The sequence below is a fragment of the Pristis pectinata genome, chromosome 25 (genome assembly GCF_009764475.1).
Source record: "Pristis pectinata isolate sPriPec2 chromosome 25, sPriPec2.1.pri, whole genome shotgun sequence".
Classification (NCBI taxonomy): domain Eukaryota; kingdom Metazoa; phylum Chordata; class Chondrichthyes; order Rhinopristiformes; family Pristidae; genus Pristis; species Pristis pectinata.
This window is the reverse complement of record NC_067429.1, coordinates 2,242,979-2,260,309: the sequence shown is the minus strand read 5'-3', so window position 1 is coordinate 2,260,309 and position 17,331 is coordinate 2,242,979. Positions and strand designations below refer to the sequence as shown.

The window sequence follows — 17,331 nt, the reverse complement described above, 5'->3', positions numbered from 1 at the left end:
GAGGGAGAAACAGAGTTAATGTTTGAGGGTGATGGCCTTTCATCAAAACCAGTGACAGGTATTCCAGCCTGTGCATCTCACATTTAATGCACTTATAGTTTTTTCTTGTAATTTTCTAATTTTATTTGTTGTCTATTGACACTTCCTCCGGGTCTACCTTTCTTCGTTCAGTAATCCCGTCACCACTTCCTTCCACCTGCCTTCAGTGACACTCATTCTCTCCTGCCCTGAGCTGCCTCACACACCTTCACTTCTGCCCCACCTCCCCTTTGCAGTTTAAAAGTTTTAATACCAAACTTCTCCAGTTCTGATGAAAAGTCATTGACCTGAAACACTGCCTTTATTTCTCTGTCTGCAGGAGATCTTTAACCTGCTGAGATACTTCCAGCATTTTCTGTTTTATTTAGTGCAAAGTTAATTGTTGGTTTAAACACAATCTGCCAGTTGGATTTGCTCCTCAGACAACATAAGCTTAGCTGTCAGTGGAAATGCCTGGTGTCCAACAAGTCATATCCATCTTAGTGCAGTTTTAGTAAAGAGAAATATAAAGGTTCAGTGGGCCTGTCTCACTGAATTAGTGAGGGATTTAATAACTGGGAGATAGTAGCCTACAATTCATAGGCTAATTTATTGTATCTCTGTTTTATTGTATCTCTCTATAATACAATCGTGATTGGCTTATAAATCGAGGTATTTCTGCGGTATATTAAGGTTTGTGTGCCCACAATGTAAACCTTTTAAGGTATGCAGTTATAATCCAACCAGTTGATGTTGGATTCCCAAACAGATCTCTATTAGCTATCTTGTTATCTAAAGTTATCATTCAACCCACTTCCCAGGTGACCGCCCCTATTTCCACTCTGTCGTTGCATTAACCATTAGTTTATTATTACTGTCACTTGTATCGGGGTCCAGTGAAGATCTTGTCTTGCATACTGTTCATGCAGATCAGTTCATTCCACAGTGCACAGAGATGTCATAATAGAAGTAATGAGTGGCCCTGCAGAGAGCAGCTTGCAACGACTCGCCATGGTCTTGGTCTGCTGTCTAAGGGCTGAGGATTAACAAATCTCTATCCCTAAAGTTCATTGCATCTCAGCTGCAGTGGTCACCAGGATGGCATTCAGGAGGAGGAGCCTTGTGTACCTTTCACCATCCCTGGAACTGAAGCCTGTTCATAGCTCACCATCATTATTCAAGCTGAGATGTAAGTAACTGGGCACCGATCAGAGATCAAAGCTGAAAGCACATCCTGGGTGTGTTACATTGTCGCATTGAGAGTTGAGTATTGCTTCACCAGGACAACATTCTTTGATCTTTAAGACAATGTTGGTATCTTTTCAGATAATGTTTCTCTAACTTTTATTACTGATTGTTACTGTGACAGGATATCAAGGCAGAAGCTTTTTAAAAAAACTTGCTAAAATCCTTTAACGCTTACTTCCTGGTAACGTAACTTTGCTATAAAGTTTAATTTCTACTTCCTCAGAAAGTTTCTTCATTTATGATGGAATCATGGAGTCAGAGTTACAGCAGGGAAACGGTCCCTTCGGCCCACCGAGTCCATGCTTTCCCCACAATCCCATAAACCCTTCCCCAGACCCTACCCCTCACCTACACACTAGGGACAATTTACAGTGGCCAGTTAACCTGCCAGCCTGCACATTTTTGGGATATGGGAGGAAACCGGAGCACTTGGAGGAAAACCCACCTGGTGACAGGGAGAACATGTAAACTCCACACAGACAGCACCGGAGGCCAGGATCGAACCTGGGTCGCTGGAGCTGTGAGGCAGCTGCTGTACTAACTGTGGCAATGTATCACCCTGAAATACTTCAGAAGTTTATGTAAAATACCTGCACTCATGTACATGCACACAAACATTATATAGATCAGGGCTGTTGGACATACAGACACCACATACATGTAGCCACAGAGGTACAACATACACAAGAAATAAGAACCTGGAGTAGCTCTGCTCCACCAGTTAATAAGATTGTTGCTGAAGTTCCACCTGGGGCTGTTCCCTGCACTATCCCCAGATTTCTTGATTCCCTTCAATTCCTTCCTGACTGAGGATCCACAGCCTGGAGCATGGAGAACTGTAAACGGGTCATAATCCCTTGAAGTGATTTGTCTTCCCCTGCCCTAGTTGGCTGGTCCCTTGTCCTGAGATTATGACCCCTTGTTCCAAACTCTCCAGCCATCAAACAACCTCCGTGTTTACCTTTCATACCACTTAAAGGCTTTAAAATGTTTCAAAGAGATCATAGACTAAAAATTGCATTACTATCTTTTAGTGGCATTAAAACAGTGTTTGGGTCACCCTAATGCTGATTGTGAAGTCACAGGACAGGTCAACAACTTCATTTGTGGGTTCGGGAACAGTATTGTTGGTTTCCCTGTGTAATGTTCCACTGAAGTTGGCATTGCTGGTGTCAGTACAGCTTTGTTCATTGGTGTGTTGCACAGTTTTGCAACTGTTGGCATTTAGCCCTACAGGTGCAATCTATGCAACCAGGCCTTAGTGTAACACTCTTCCAGCTACAGGGGAGTGTTGCTGCTGAGTGAGTGGAAGGGGGTGGGTGGTGGATAGGTTGGTGAGAAACCGCTCCTACAGCGTCAGGGGGACCTAGAAAGGCTGCAAGTGGATCTGGAAGACATCTCCGTGCCAGAGGTCCACAGAGACTTTAAAGCTTACAGCCAGGCTGGAGGTTGTAAGGAACGAGTGCTAAATGTCTGCCCATTCCTTCTGTGCACTGAGAAAAAAGTAGATGAAGTCTCCTTGAGTACGGAGCTTGGTCATGTCCTTAATGCAGCAGGTGAACATCCAACTGGAGATGTGGCAGAGGTCTACGGCAGCCTGGAATGGCCCAGAGGTGAGGAAGCTTCAAGTGATCATGACCCTGACCTCATAAAGGAGTCAAGCCACATATATGAGGTTGTCTTTGAGGTTATAGATCTCAGTGAAGAAAGAATGCGGTCCCTTAAATAGCACAAATCCAGGAGGAATAGAGTGTGACACCTGGCTGTGAGTGAAGAACTGTTGTTTGTCAGAGCAGGTAGGATGTAAATCTCACTGCAGATTATTTTTGCAGGTTGCACTGTTTGACATTATTTGGGAAAGTTTTTATGCTGGAAAGTAGCACTGGAGCAAACAAAAAGCACTCGGAAAGTTCGGGGGTCAAATTTCCCAACAGATACTAAGAGACTCGGAAATGTACTCCGGGTTAAGTCGATTTGTTTTTGTTTTGGAGTTGTGCAGACCTGCTCTGTCCGATTATTACTCAAGCTTAGCTCTCCTCCTGACACTAAGGAATAGAGCAGCAGCCGATTCAGTCTATCCACAGAGGACAACCCCATCACCCAGGAGTCAGTCCAATGAATCTTTCTGCACGCTACCTTCCTTGGGTAAATAGACCAAAATGCAATGTGTACATATTCTGATTCAAAGCGTGCACTTGAATGTTACGGTTTTATATCTCCATCAGTGTACTCCAGACAAGGACAATGAGTTTTTGTGATGGACATTGAAGGTTGAGCAAGTTGGATGAGGAGGTAACACCACTGTATCTCAGATACTGTGGCTCAGTGCCACGTTCACATTGTGAGGGATCCATACATCCACCCAGCATGTGTATATTGTCGTCAGCAGTTGAAGCAGAGACTCGTGTCCTGCGCTTTCGGTGAACACTGGAAGCATTAGAGGGTATTGGAGGGAGAGTGGGACGAGGAGGTTAGTGGGCATAAATCAGTCAGGGAGCAGATGGAAGAAGGAAGAATTGGTAAATACATCGCTAAAGTTACAATTAGATATGGACAAGGATCATGTGAAGTGTAAACATTGGCACAGACAGAAACAATATACCCTGGTGGGGGAATCCAAGCCAAGGAGATACAACAACATTAACAATGAAGAAGATTATTTAGGAGAAAGAAGAGTGGATTTCCCTCCCAGGGAAAGCACAAGATGCTTGCTCAACCGATGATTCTAAATCTGAGGTCATTGATTTTTGGGGGCCAAGGGCGTCACTGGACATGGAGTTAGAATGAAGGTCAGCTGAGGACTCATTGAATGTAGCACAGAGTTGAAGGACTGAATGACCTCCTCCTGGTCTGCCTGTTATTTTGAAAGGAAGAATGAGTTGAGCTGTGACCTGACCAGATCCAGTGGGAATGGAATTAAGTACAACAAACAAGTTTACTTAAAATCTACCCTTTGTTTACAAGGCCAGACTTAAGCAATTAACAAGAGTATAATGTATCCATCAAAGCAAAAACACGAGTTAATGGAGGTTGGTTTCTAGACCTTTATCACATCAGTGGAGGAAGGGTTATTCCCGACACGTTTCACTCTTCCTTCGGTCCCTCAGTGTCTTCCACCGCCTCTCCTTCACCTGTCTCTTCTTCAGCAGCTGCTCCTTTTTCAGTCTCTTCCTCCACCGCCTCTCCTTGTCCCACCTCTTCTGTTGTCTCGCCTTTCTCTGCCTCCTCTTCCTCTGCCTCATCTTTTTCTGTCACCTCTGCCGCTGCATCTTTCTCAGGTGTTGCTTCTCCCGTTGAAGCTTTGGTATCACTCTTCTGTCTCTTTGTCTCTGCGGGAAAAAACCTTGAGATATACAGGCTGTAACAACAGAATTTCAAAGCGGGAAGGGGCTTCCCAGGTCACCCAAATGTTAGTTTTACAAATATTCCCCTAATACTTCACCACTGATCACTGCTGTTGACAACTATTCATTCTCAGTCCACTGCTCCCATTTCAATGTTGCTAAATGTGAAACTATGAAATATCTGCCAATGGTACTGAGAAGTTATGTGTCCACACATGCGCACACACACACGTGCACATACACACACGCATATACATACACACACACATGCACACACATAGATCTTTCTACTTTATGATTAATTCATGGGAAATTGTTTCTTCATCAAGCAAACACTCAGAGTATTTACTGGGGGATGTTTAGCAGATATGCAGAAGTCCATATGCCTTTACAACACCTGAGTTAACAATTTGTGGGTGGAATGCCGTTCTCTAGACAATTACATGGGATAATATTTCTTTCACCCGATTGGAGCAGAGACAGGAAGTGATCCGGTCACATTTGTGTGGTCTCTGATAATGAAGACTCACTCTGCTAAAAGCCACAGTTCATTTTGTTGAAGCTTCAGACATGCTCTGGTTACCTGCTCTGTCTAAGTTTTACTTGTCCAGCATCACCTGTAACTACGGGAAGAATCAACATGGTCAGCCTTCCTACACCAAATATTAACAGGCCATTCTTTTGAAGGAATGCTTATTTCTGCTCTGTGTAAAAGCAATGATCATTTATAACCTTATTGACTGCAACAGGTGATTTATGAACTAATTTAAACTCACTGAAGGAAAAGGAAAAAATGAGGATCATCATCTTCCTGGGAAGCTATTTTCCTTCCAATAAAAATAATGCAATCTTCTACATCTTTGAAGGCAGGACAGATTGAATCCAGCTAATTTCTGCCTAATCAGTCTACTCTCAATGCTTGACAATGCTATCAAGCAGCAGTTACTCACCAATAACCTGCTCACAGATGTTATCTTGGGTTTTGCCAGAACTACTTGACTCCCAATCTCCTCACATCCTTGGTCTAAATATGGATCAGAAACTTGACTTCCAGAGGAGAAGTGAAAGTGAGTGGCCTTGACATCAAGGCAGCACTCTACCCAATGTGGCATCAAGGATGCCTGGTACAACCGGAGTCAATGGGCCTTGAGAAGAAAGCACTCCAGTGGTTGAAGTCACACCTCACATAAAGGATGGTTCTGGTTGTGGGAGGTCAGTCATCCCAGGGCATCACTGCAGAGGTTCCTCAGGGCAGTGTCCTTGACCCAATCATTTGAGCTGCTACATCAATCACCTTCCTTCCATCATGAGGTCAGAAATGGGCAGGTTCATTGATGACTGCACAATGTTCCATTTCATTCAGAACTTCTCAGCAAATTAACCAGTTTATGCCTACATGCAGTATGACGCAGACAACATTCAGGCAAGGGCTGGAAAGTAGCAAGTAACATCCGTGCCACAAGGGTGTTAGACAATGGCCACGTCCAACTGGAGAGAGGTCTAACCACCTACTCTTGTTAATCAATAGCACTGCATCACCAAGTCCTGCTGCAACAACTCCTGGGAGTTACCATTGACCAAGAACATAACTGGGCCAGTCACATAAACACATGGCTACAAGAGCAGGTCAGAGATAACATGTTCAGTGGCAAGTAACTCATTTCCTCAAACCCACAAGTCCACAAGTCATAAATGCTCTCCACTTACTGGATTTGCAGCTCCACCAACACTCGACACTGTCTAGGACAAAGCAACCTCCCAAAAGTCTTAAACATCCATTCTCTCTAGCCCCAGTGCACGGTAGCTGCAGTGTGCACCATCTACAAAATGCACTGCAGTTACTCACCCAGGCTACTCCAACAGCACCTCTCAAACTCATGAATTTTAATACCAGAAGGACAAGGGCAGTAGGTCCCTCGGACACCACTACCTGCTGGTTCCCCTCCAAAGTCGCACACATCTTGGCTTGGATATATACTACGGTCCTTCATTGTCACTTGGAACTCCCTCTCTAAATAGCTCTATCACCAGGACTGCAGTGGTTCAAGCAGACAGCTCACCACCACATTGTCAAGGCAATTAGGAATGGGCAATAAATGCTGGCCTTGCCAGAGAAACCCAGATCCTGAAAAAAATTGAATAAATAAAAAAATCTTGGTTACTCCTTTCTCCCAGAGATTTAGCGTTTCTGGCCACCAGTTGCATGTAGAACAACCCTGCTCATTTGCAGGCTCCAGTAAATGTGGGGAATCCAAATTATAGCAAGAGAACTTTTCACGCTCTTAGCTAGAATCCTTCTTGGAATTCATCGTACAATTGATCCTCATAAACTGTCTGCAGACACCTGCATCCCAGCCTCTTTTATACAGGCCATCCCCCAGTAACAAGTGCATTCCGTTTTTACAGACAACCATAAGTCGATTTTGTCCAAAGTTGGAAATTAAAAATCACTCAGTATGGTAAATGTACCTCCACAGTATTGTAATGAATGGTATCAAAAGCACGTGAGACTGATAAGAAAGAATAATTACTAAAAGTGGAGAGAGGAAACGTTCTCTTACAGAAACAGTCTGCATACAAGATCCCCATAAGCAGCAGTAAACTACACGGCACCTTAAGCAGTTTTCAGCAGCTAATTGAAGAAGGAATGCTGGCCAGAGACTCTTCAGAAAGTACCATGAGGTCTTTACCAAGCATGTTTGTGTTCAGGAATTTAAATTTACCAGGGAAAGTCCTGCAAGCATCTTCTAGTTTTCAAGCCTGAAGTTAGATATTTTATTCTCTCTGATTACAGGGGGTTCTAATGCCCTTGGTTCTCCCCACCTTGAACATACCCATTAAGAGTCATCTGAACAAAGGAAATCAGGCCTCAGTGTAACTACTTGCTGAAAGCTGACGGTCAAAGAAATTTTGTTTTAAATCAAGAAGTTCTAATGAAAACATAATATAAAATGGATAATTTTAATTGTGAGCTAAGGAACTGGTTCTTTCACTTTTAAAATTTGTGTTGACATAAGAAATCGAAGCAGGTGTAGACCATTCAAACCCCAAGCCTCGGATGTACTCAGTGACTGAGTCTCCACAACCCTCTTGGGCTGAGAATTCCAAAGATTCACCACCCTCTCTTCTGTCCTGAATGGCCAACCACTTATTTTGAGACTGTGGCCCACTGGTTGTAGACAGCCCAGCTGGGGGAAACATGATCCCTGCATCCACCTTGTCAAGCCCAGTGTTTAAACCCAGCAGGATCGATCTGTCCAATATTGTCTCTTGGGAACTTGTAAAGCCACCTGCTTGAGCAAACAGATCATCATTTTAGATCTCACCTGAAAGGTAGAGCCTAGTCAGTGCACTACTCAGTAGCTAGAATCCTGTGCTCGAGTCTCTGAAGTCAGGCTTAAATCAACAGCCTCCTGACAGCACTGGCCGCTGACACATGGCTGACGTTATGTGCTGAATTTTACCTGCTTCTCACATCAGAAGTGGAGGAAGCCATGGAAGAGCAGACCCATTTCCACAGTGTGTTGGCCAGATCTGCTTTAATCCAGTTTACTGCACCACACTGTTATTCCCAACCACGCGGACCACTCTGTATGAGGATGACTGGCACAGCTTGACCCACAATTCAAAGGCACGCAGCAACCATTACATTTGATGGACTTTGCAACTGGTGAACAAAATGGGCACTGGGATGCCAAAGCTGCCCTTCGATTCAGCAGCACATCCTTGATTGTTATGCGAGAGCTTGTGGGGTAATTATTTTCCCCAGAGACGGAAGGAGGAAGCTACACGAGGATGAAACATTCCTGCATCATGTGTTGAGACAAGAACCAACACAACAGAACATAGAACACTGCAGCACAGTACAGGCCCTTCGGTCCACAATGTTGTGCCGACATTTTATCCTGCTCTAAGATCTATCTAACCCTTCCCTCCCACATGTGTTCTATCATTCATAACTGCCGAGAAGATGTGCGAGACTGTGGTGCTTGTTGCAGCTTTGGTTCATTCCTCAGCCCCAGCCTCCAAATTCCAGGACTGTAGTTAAATCTACTCTGATTGTTTAACTTGGCACCCTGCCTCTCCCGAGGAAGACCCCCAGCAGACTCAGGATCAGTCTGGTGGGTTCCTGTGAGAGTTTCCAAAAAGCTGTCAGGTTTAATGGAACTAAACCCAGTGGCCAACGTCTGCCTTCTTCTTCTCATCTCCATCCAGTTCCAACTCACCCGCTTACAGTGGTTAATACACGCCTGTGCCAGGGTGTAGGCCGAGACCACAGCTCCTTCCCAGAGGAACAGAATCGTCAGAGAGCCAGCACTCAACTTCCTCTGAACAGATCGAGGATACTTGTGGAATATTTAGGAAAGGATGCCGCCAGCCTTGGGTAAGAATTGCAGCTGAACTGCAAGAGACCAGTTGGAATTCAACCCACTGAGACCAGCTCAACTCAAGAGTCGGAACTGTATCCAGGGACACTTAATGAGTAGACGAGAGAAACCAATGTTATTAGAAGGCAGCGGCTGCAGCCTTGGTCAGTGCTAATGATCAAACAGGACATGGTCTCGTTTGTTTGTAAAATAAAAAAACACCTTCCCACTTGCTCCTTATTATCATTGCAGATATTTCCAACAAATTAGATAACCAGAAGAAATATCCAGGATCTACAGGGAAACCATTTTTAATCAAGATTTGAGAACAGAACCCCCCCCCACCCCCCAATCTCTCCCCATGTCCTCATGTACTAACAGCCTGAAACATTAGCTGTGTTTCTGTTTCCACAGGTGCGGCCTGACCTGAGTGTTTGCAGCTTTTTGTATTATTATTATATAATAAGAGGAAGACGTACGTGTGACCTGGTATCACCCCAAGCTGGGGCATTTACACATTGGCTACTGGCTATGCTAGCAACCTACCCTCAGAAAAGATTCCTTCATTCTCAGCTCTTTCTTCGTGAACGAGGCTGGCATCGACTGTAGGAAAATACAAGGTTATGTGACTACAGTTCCATCTGTTACTGAGAAAATACCTGCATCTAGTCAAGTGTTTTATCTGACTCAGACATCTCCATTTACATACAGTGAATTACTATCAAAGGCAGTTGCAGTCATTTATGTTGCTAACTCGGTTACCAACTTTTACACAGCACGATCTCAGAAACAGAGTGTTGAATGAACTGCTGCTGGAGATGCAACTCAGACAATTAAGAATTCCATCTTCTCTAGGTGGCGGCTGGGAACCAGCCGCTCTAACGTCTTCATAGTGGATGTGGCTTCACTTAGCCTCAGTGCCTCTGACTATGGAGCACAGCTAGACTAGATTTTAGATGAATTTCCTTGGTGGTACTTTGGTGGGGATTTTGCAGCAACTATCAAGGAATGAGAACAGGGGAAATTCACCCTCTGTGTTCTGAAGGAGTGGGATTAGAACCTACAGCTTTCTGCCTCAAGTTAATAGCTGGAACCAGCCACATCGAAATAACTACAGAGTTAAAATGTGACTGTTGCTTTAGCTTAAGGTGCGAATCGGTTACACTGAAGAATATATCAAATAGCTGGTTTGCACTGTGCCAGTTTGTTGATGAGCACAAGTGAAGATGATGCCATTTGAGTTCTGCTCCCTTTAAGCCAAGCTTTCACTGGGTTAAGTTGTGACTGCGATAAGACCCAGAGAGCAGAGCAGCTGGGCATTGAGAGATGCTAAGGCGGGTCGCCTTGAGGACCCTTCCTCCAGATACTGATTGTTACCCCGCAAGGAGTGGTGTGAAATTAAAAATCACCATCCTTCCCCAAAACCTGCCACCCTCCACTGCCCCTTCCCACCCTGCCCAGCCCAAGTCAACACAGAACAGGAATCCAATGGAAGCATAAGAAATAACAGATATAAAACTGCATCTGGTTACTGTGCAAGTCTGTACTGCGGGACTGGGATCAGGGCAGGGACCTGCATACGGTGGACAGCATTCTGACTGGTTGCATCACCACCTGGTACGGAGGCTCCAATGCACAGAATCGCAAGGGACTGCAGAGGGTTGCAGACTCAGCCAGCTCCATCACAGGCACAACCCTCCCACCATCGAGGGCACCTTCAAGAGGCGGTGCCTCAAGAAGGCAGCATCCGTCACTAAGGACCCTCACCATCCGGGACATGACCTCTTCATGTTAGTACCATCAGGGATGAGGTACAGGAGCCTGAAGACTGACAGTCATCGATTCAGTAACAGCTTCTTCCCCTCCGCCGTCAGATTCCTGAACGGTCCATGAACCCATGAACACACCTCATTGTTCCTCTTTTGTACTATTTATTTATTTTGTAATTTACAGTAATTTTTGTCTTTGTTCTGCTGCTACAAAGCAACAAATTTCACAACATCTAAGTCAGTGATAATAAACCTTATTCTGTGGGACTGCAAACAGGGCAGGGATCTGCATAAAGTTATTCTGTGGGGTTGGGATGGGACAGAATATGGGATGCTGAGAACCTACCAAGAGAATCAGATTCATCAATTTTGGCCATGAATAGGTCATCCACTTCATACTGATGGGAACCTTGTGCAGGAAACCGATGAGGTAAACACACTGGACTCAGTTGCACAAACTTTATTCCAACTATTTATGAAATTCCTGGTCAACCTCAAACACTAAATGTCAGTGAGCTCAGCCACAGAACCTTCTTCCCACTTCTGGGCTGTCTCCTGGTGCCTGTCCCAGAGGTGAGTTTTAGTCCCCCATCTCTTCAGACAGAGCAGGGACAGGCAAGAAGGTCAGAATGTTTAATTCTTAAACCCAGTCCCAAGGGGAGTGAAGGAGGTGAGGACCCTAACCCCACGCACCAACATCTGACTGCTATCCACACCCTAGCTACCCTTCCCGCGACTCTATTGCCCACCCCAGAATGACACTAATCTTCCCATCCACCCTCCTGGGTCTCTGTCTCACCACTTCCTCGCAGCCCCACCACCCCGCTTTCCCCACTCTCCGCACTGGCAGGGTGAAGAGGGGAAGACCTTTGGGCATTTCACACATGTGAAGCTTCTACTGCACCTAACACACTGGGCCTTGTGCACACCCTCGTGAAGGCACTCGTCTTGCCGTGCATGGTCCCTTTCACATGTCTTACATTGGGAATAATTTCTAGATCCTGCTGCCTGTAATGTGCCCCTTCCCCACCCACCACCAACCCTAACGCACTCCTCTACAGAGCACAGGTTGGGAGTGTGTTCAACAGAGTCGCCTGGCGCTGATCATCATGAGGTTTGGAGCCATCTGCAGGTAGGACCTGGGTGCATGTACTGCTGGTCAACAGGGAGGCAGGAAGAGTAGTTTGATCTGCTGCTCAGACTCCTTCTGACCTGAAACGTTAACTCTGTTTCTATCTCCACAGATGCTGCCTGACCTTTCAGGTTTCCAGCATCTGCGGTTTTTGATTTTCAGGATATTTTCACAGTTACTTTTACCTGAACTGCTTTTCTTGGCATTTGGTTACAGCTAATATATCCTTCTTCTTGTGTCTCTTCAAGGCTGTGGACCACTGACTCTTGATACCAATCACTGTTTGTGTGCAACTGGTGAGCAGGATATTCGACCACAGCAGCATCACAAATGATCCAAAATATTTCTGACCTGGCATCAATCAGAGCAACCCCCTACCCCCTCCCCAACCTCCAGACCTGCCTCATCCCACCTGGCACAACCCTTCCCCAGTGTCCAACATCCTGAATGGGCAGAAATTTTCTCCAACTATTGGGACGTTCTAGGAAGATCAAAGCCATTGTCCTCAGTCCCTGGAACCAACCTGTCAGCTCAGGAACTGATTCCAATCCTCTGTAGGCAACTCAGCCAGATTTCTCACAACCTGGTCACATAATGAGCCTCCAACCACCTCCGCTCCATCACCAAGGACTCCATAACATTGCCAGTCCAGTCCACCTCAGTTCATCTGCTGCTGAATCCGACACCCCTGCCTCTCGACTGTTCCTGGCTGACCTCCCACCTCTCAATCTTCTTGAACGTAAGCTCATCCAAAACTCTGCTGCCCTGTCTCAATGCACCCCAAGTCCCAGTCAGCATCATCCCCTGCTCACTGACTTGTAATAGCCCCTCCCCCTCATAACAAAAATCCCTCCGTGTTCTCATTGCTCCCTATCTCTGTAACACCCTCCAGACCTTCAAAACTCCAACGTTTTGTGTCCCTCCATCTCTGGCCTCTGATTCATCCCAAAGTAGGACGACTCCATTGCTGATGCCTGTGCCTTCAGCGGCTCGGGCACAAACCTCTCAAACTCCCTCCTAAACCTTGTTTGCCTCGACGCCTCTTTTCACCTTCTTGATTCTCCTTAAAATCTTCCCGATTTTCCTGCCCTAACACTTCCCTCGTAGCTTGGTGTAGCAGCTTGCTTGTGTAACATTTTGGTGATGTGCCTTGGGATGTTTTATGGTGTTAAAGGCAGGTCGAGTCACCGGTTGTAGCTGACAACATTCTCTACACCTGTACTGAGGGAGGGTGGGGTGTGAGGAGCAACTGGTGTTCTATAAATGGAGATAATTATCTGGCACTCATTGGCAGGAGGCCTTGGGCTCTCCGATCAATGGAACCAGGAACACGTGCCATTCCTTCAGTTTGCCTCTCTTGTAAACGGCTGGCAGTGGAGGCCTATGTGAACCAGACCCAGTAATGGCAGAGAATACCAAGGGCAGGAGGGCGTAAAGATTCTGTAGCCCAGTCTGGTGGTGAGCTCCCACAGAGGCAGCTACGTCAACGGAAGAGAAGTAGCCCGTTCAGCCCATCAAGTTGGTTCTGTGGAGCCAATTCCTTCCTGTGGCCCTATTTCATCCTCTGACATAATTTCCCATTAAAAGTCCAACAGCCTGTACTTCACCATTCTTGCTCCAACACCTTGCTGCAGAAAGAAACATCCACACCCCAATGGTTACCTCTGTTCTCACTGAATACTTCAAGTTTTTGAATGGCCGCTGCTGTTCCAGAAGTGGTGATGCCTGGTGTGGGAAAATCACAGGTTACGTTGGCTCTATGCTCCGTCTCAAGACAACTAAATGTAAGGACATTCTGCCTCACCCTTTGTTTAGGATTCTGTGGACCTGGGTCAAGGAGACTGGTTATTCTTGGTCCTGGAAACGCATTCTCACCTCCGTCAGGAGGATGTGAGTTCCAGTGCAAGGATTTGAGCATAAAACCATGACTGACACCTTCCACTTCAGTAGTGAGGAGGGGGTTCCATTATTACAGGGGCTGCTTTGAACATATGCCCTCCTGCTCTCTCTTGTGGCAGTGAAGGAACCAGCACTTGCAAAGGAGCAGAGAAATCCACCCCAGTGTCCTAGTCATCTCTCAACCAGCATCACGAGACAAAGTTTCCCCAAACTGACTGCTGTCTTATCCAACATTGCAAGAACTTCAAAAAGTAACGAGAAGCACGTTGCAATGTCCTGAGATTGTGAAATGTGCACCTGAAATATAAAGCCACTTCCTAGGGATGGGAAAGGACACATAAATCAGACTGTTAACTGGGAATTGGAATGACTGGCCTAGGAATTCTGCTGCATTCTGAAAGGTGCTAGGAGAGGTATTACAGTCTGCAGAGGGGAGGGAGGGAATAAAGCTGGGGAGGGGGGTGAGTGGGGGTGGGAGAAATGAAGGGGAGAAGAGGTGAACGGAAACAAAAGGAGGGGAGGAAAGGGGATGGGCAGGAGTGAATGGAAGGGGAGGGGGAGGTGGACAGGTGGTGCCTGGGGGAGGAGGAGGAGAGGGAAGTCAATACCAGGGTGTGGGAGGAGCAACGGATCAAAGGTGAACTACACAGGACCAATTCCAGTTGTGTATTTGAAGAGTTGGAGGGCCTGGACGTGCCCAGAGACACACTCTGGTCCAAGAGGAGCATCGCTTCGGGAGTGACGTCATCCCTACACAACTGGGAATCACCTCAAGCACACAGGGGTGATCTGTGTGTGGAAGCACTGGCCAAGTGCCCAGAGTGGACTCAATGCAGACACATTGCACTCCAGAAACATAACACAATCTTCAGGTGAATATCACTGAACACTGGAATTCCTGCCTCCCGGGACCCATCATAAGCAACAAGGCCACTGCTGTCATGGTGGAACCCTTCACCTACACCTGGGTTCCTTCACTGCCCTTCCCGATATGCAAGTCGGGAGCTCCCACGTACAGCAACGAATTATTAGGATGGGATGAAAACAACAGGTGGGCTTAGTAACCAGGACAACAGGAATCATGTAAACATGAGAAACAGCAGCTGAGAAACAGTGTGGTGCACACAGGCTATTGGTATATGGCAGCTAACACAGTACACAACAGCTAGTGGTATAAGACACTACCGCAGTACACACTACTACAGGTCTAAGACAGTCAATGCAGTACACCTTGGCTAAATTCTGAACCTACCCCTTTTTGCAGACCAGTTTCCATCTGCACGGCTGTTACTGGGTGTGTAAGGAAGAGCGTGCATGTCATGTTCTGGAGGGTCAAGTGAATAAACAGCAAGTTACACATTTGTTCAACCAGATTTCTTGGGTTGTCTTTTTAACCATTTCAGCTCCTTGCTCTCAGGAGCCGGACACATCTGAGCCTCAGATTCAAGCTGTTAGGCACCTACTTACAACCCTGCCTTGTGCCTCACGAGAGAGGAAGATAGGGTGAATAGCTCACGTCAATGACTGCTCCATCTGTGGCATTATCTCTCCCTCCCTCTCCACAGATACTGTTTGATGTACTACAGCTGCAACAGTTTTCACAGAGTCATACAGCATGGAAACAGGCCCTTCGGCCCAACTCATCCATGCCGACCAAGATGCCCATCTAAGTCAGTCCCATTTGCCTGCATTTGGCCCATAACCTTTTAAACCTTTCCTTTTATTTCATATTTTCAGAATCTGCAGTGTTTTCAATGTGTCCGTATTTCAGGAGAGACAGTGATAAAGGTTGCAGTGGAGAATATGTGGAGGTCGGCAGCCGGTGAATGAATAAACCACGATGCCCCAAAGGTTGATGTGCCTAATGAGGCTGATGCCTTGCTAACACATCCTCCCAGCTCCCAGCTCCCTCCCAGCCTCTGGTTACAGAAGGTAATTTGCAAAGATCATTGGGCAGGAGGAGTCTGCAGGACACCAATATCCAAGGCCTGGGATCCTCATTGTCCGTGTACAAGGAGAAAATGCTGGGTAATTGAGAGGATTGAAGACAAGTTAATGTTTCGGGTGGAAGGAGCATTGAAGTTTGCCAGCTCATTGTAAACCTGCCTTTTCCGATTCACGTAGGAATGGACCATCATTGATTACTGTCATTCTGTTAGTTTGTTTGGTTGTAGAGTGAGACAAGACCATTCAGCCCATTGATGACCATCCATCCTATACTGTCATTTCTGCATTAAAGCCCATGTACTCCCACCCAAAGTGTCCCATTGAAGGTCATCTTTCTAGGATCCATCAACTGTCCAGCTAACTCTTCCCTGGAATCCCAGTATTCCTGTAACATAACTGATCATCTTTCTGTCAAAGGAACTCAGTGATTGTAGTCAATGGCTCCTGTAGCTTCACTGTGCCAAACCTTTCCCCACAGCAGGGAACCCCTGCTGCCTTATTACCCTCCTCTGGCTCCTGTCCAATCCACATGGATGCTGTGAGCATTCCGACCAGAAGAGAACAGTCACCTAGAGGAGGGAGAACTGTGAAGTGAACTTAAACAGGGTTGGCGGTGCTGCTTAATAACCCCCACCCAGACTGCATCACAAACTCCAAAACCTGCAGCTGAACCAAGATATTTTTTATTTACGGCAGTGATGTGCGAGTCAGTTGGTGTGTTCGTTTCCAAAGGAGGGGGCACTTTAGATACGTGAAAAAATTCTGTCTGAATCTAGTACCAACCTCTGGGAACCTGCTGCTGTTCTTCACCATCCAGGAGCGAGGGGGGGGGGGGTCACTCCGCAGTGCTGCCCAGAGTGTGCCTGCTTCACTCTCACCCCCGACCACTGGAAGAGGCGTTGCCCTGATACCCAGCCCCGTCCTGCCGAGTGTGACCCACCAGGGGTGGTGGGGGGGGAGCTGACTCTCCCAACCTCTGCAGGGGTCCACTGCACCCACCAGGTTACTCGCTTTCTGATGGCGGCCAAGCCAGCCCCACACACCCCCATCCCTCCACTCCCCACCTCCCCCATGACAGAACCACCATCTCCCCACTGCCTCTCCCCCTCCGTCCAGACGGGACCCCTGCCACAGATTGAGTCAGTATACGAGGGGAGTGAGGGTGTCCCTGCACGAGGGGAGTGAGGGTCCCTCCATGGGTTCCCATATGAGGGGGTCCCTGCATGAGGGGGGCAAGTTGGGAGGGTCCTCTTCTGAGTGGGTGAGGTGGTGGGGGTTAAGAATGTCCTGGGGTGGGGTGAAGTGATCGAGTCTCCATGAGGGAGAGAACAGGCCGCACTCAGCTCTGAACTCAGACCAAAACACTGCATCAGGAGTTAATATTGCGGATCCAGCGTGTGCACACCATGGTAGGTGGAGCCTCACTGTTTCTGCAGGTTGAATGTTGAAAGAGTTCAGCCCCTCAGTCTGAAAGCGCTCATTCCATCACTGCCAGAGCTACTGGCCGTTCTTTGAAGTCAGCTTCTCAGGGATGAAGACCAGGCATCACTAGCTGCCTCCCGACCTCCCGGATTGGGTGGGAACACCGGGTCCATATCCCCGAGGGG

The 17,331-nt window shown here is 46.8% G+C and overlaps 1 protein-coding gene across 1 annotated transcript in view; it reads right to left on the bottom strand.

Moving 5' to 3' along the window:
* Window positions 1-3,748: 3,748 nt before the first annotated feature.
* Window positions 3,749-17,331, bottom strand: part of odad4 (outer dynein arm docking complex subunit 4) — a 53,498-nt gene continuing 39,915 nt past the window's right edge. Inside the window, exon 12 of the mRNA XM_052038732.1 lies at window positions 3,749-4,595. Within this exon, the coding sequence (XP_051894692.1) occupies window positions 4,351-4,595 (245 nt within the window). The 3' untranslated portion in view covers window positions 3,749-4,350. The remainder of the gene's footprint in view (window positions 4,596-17,331) is intronic.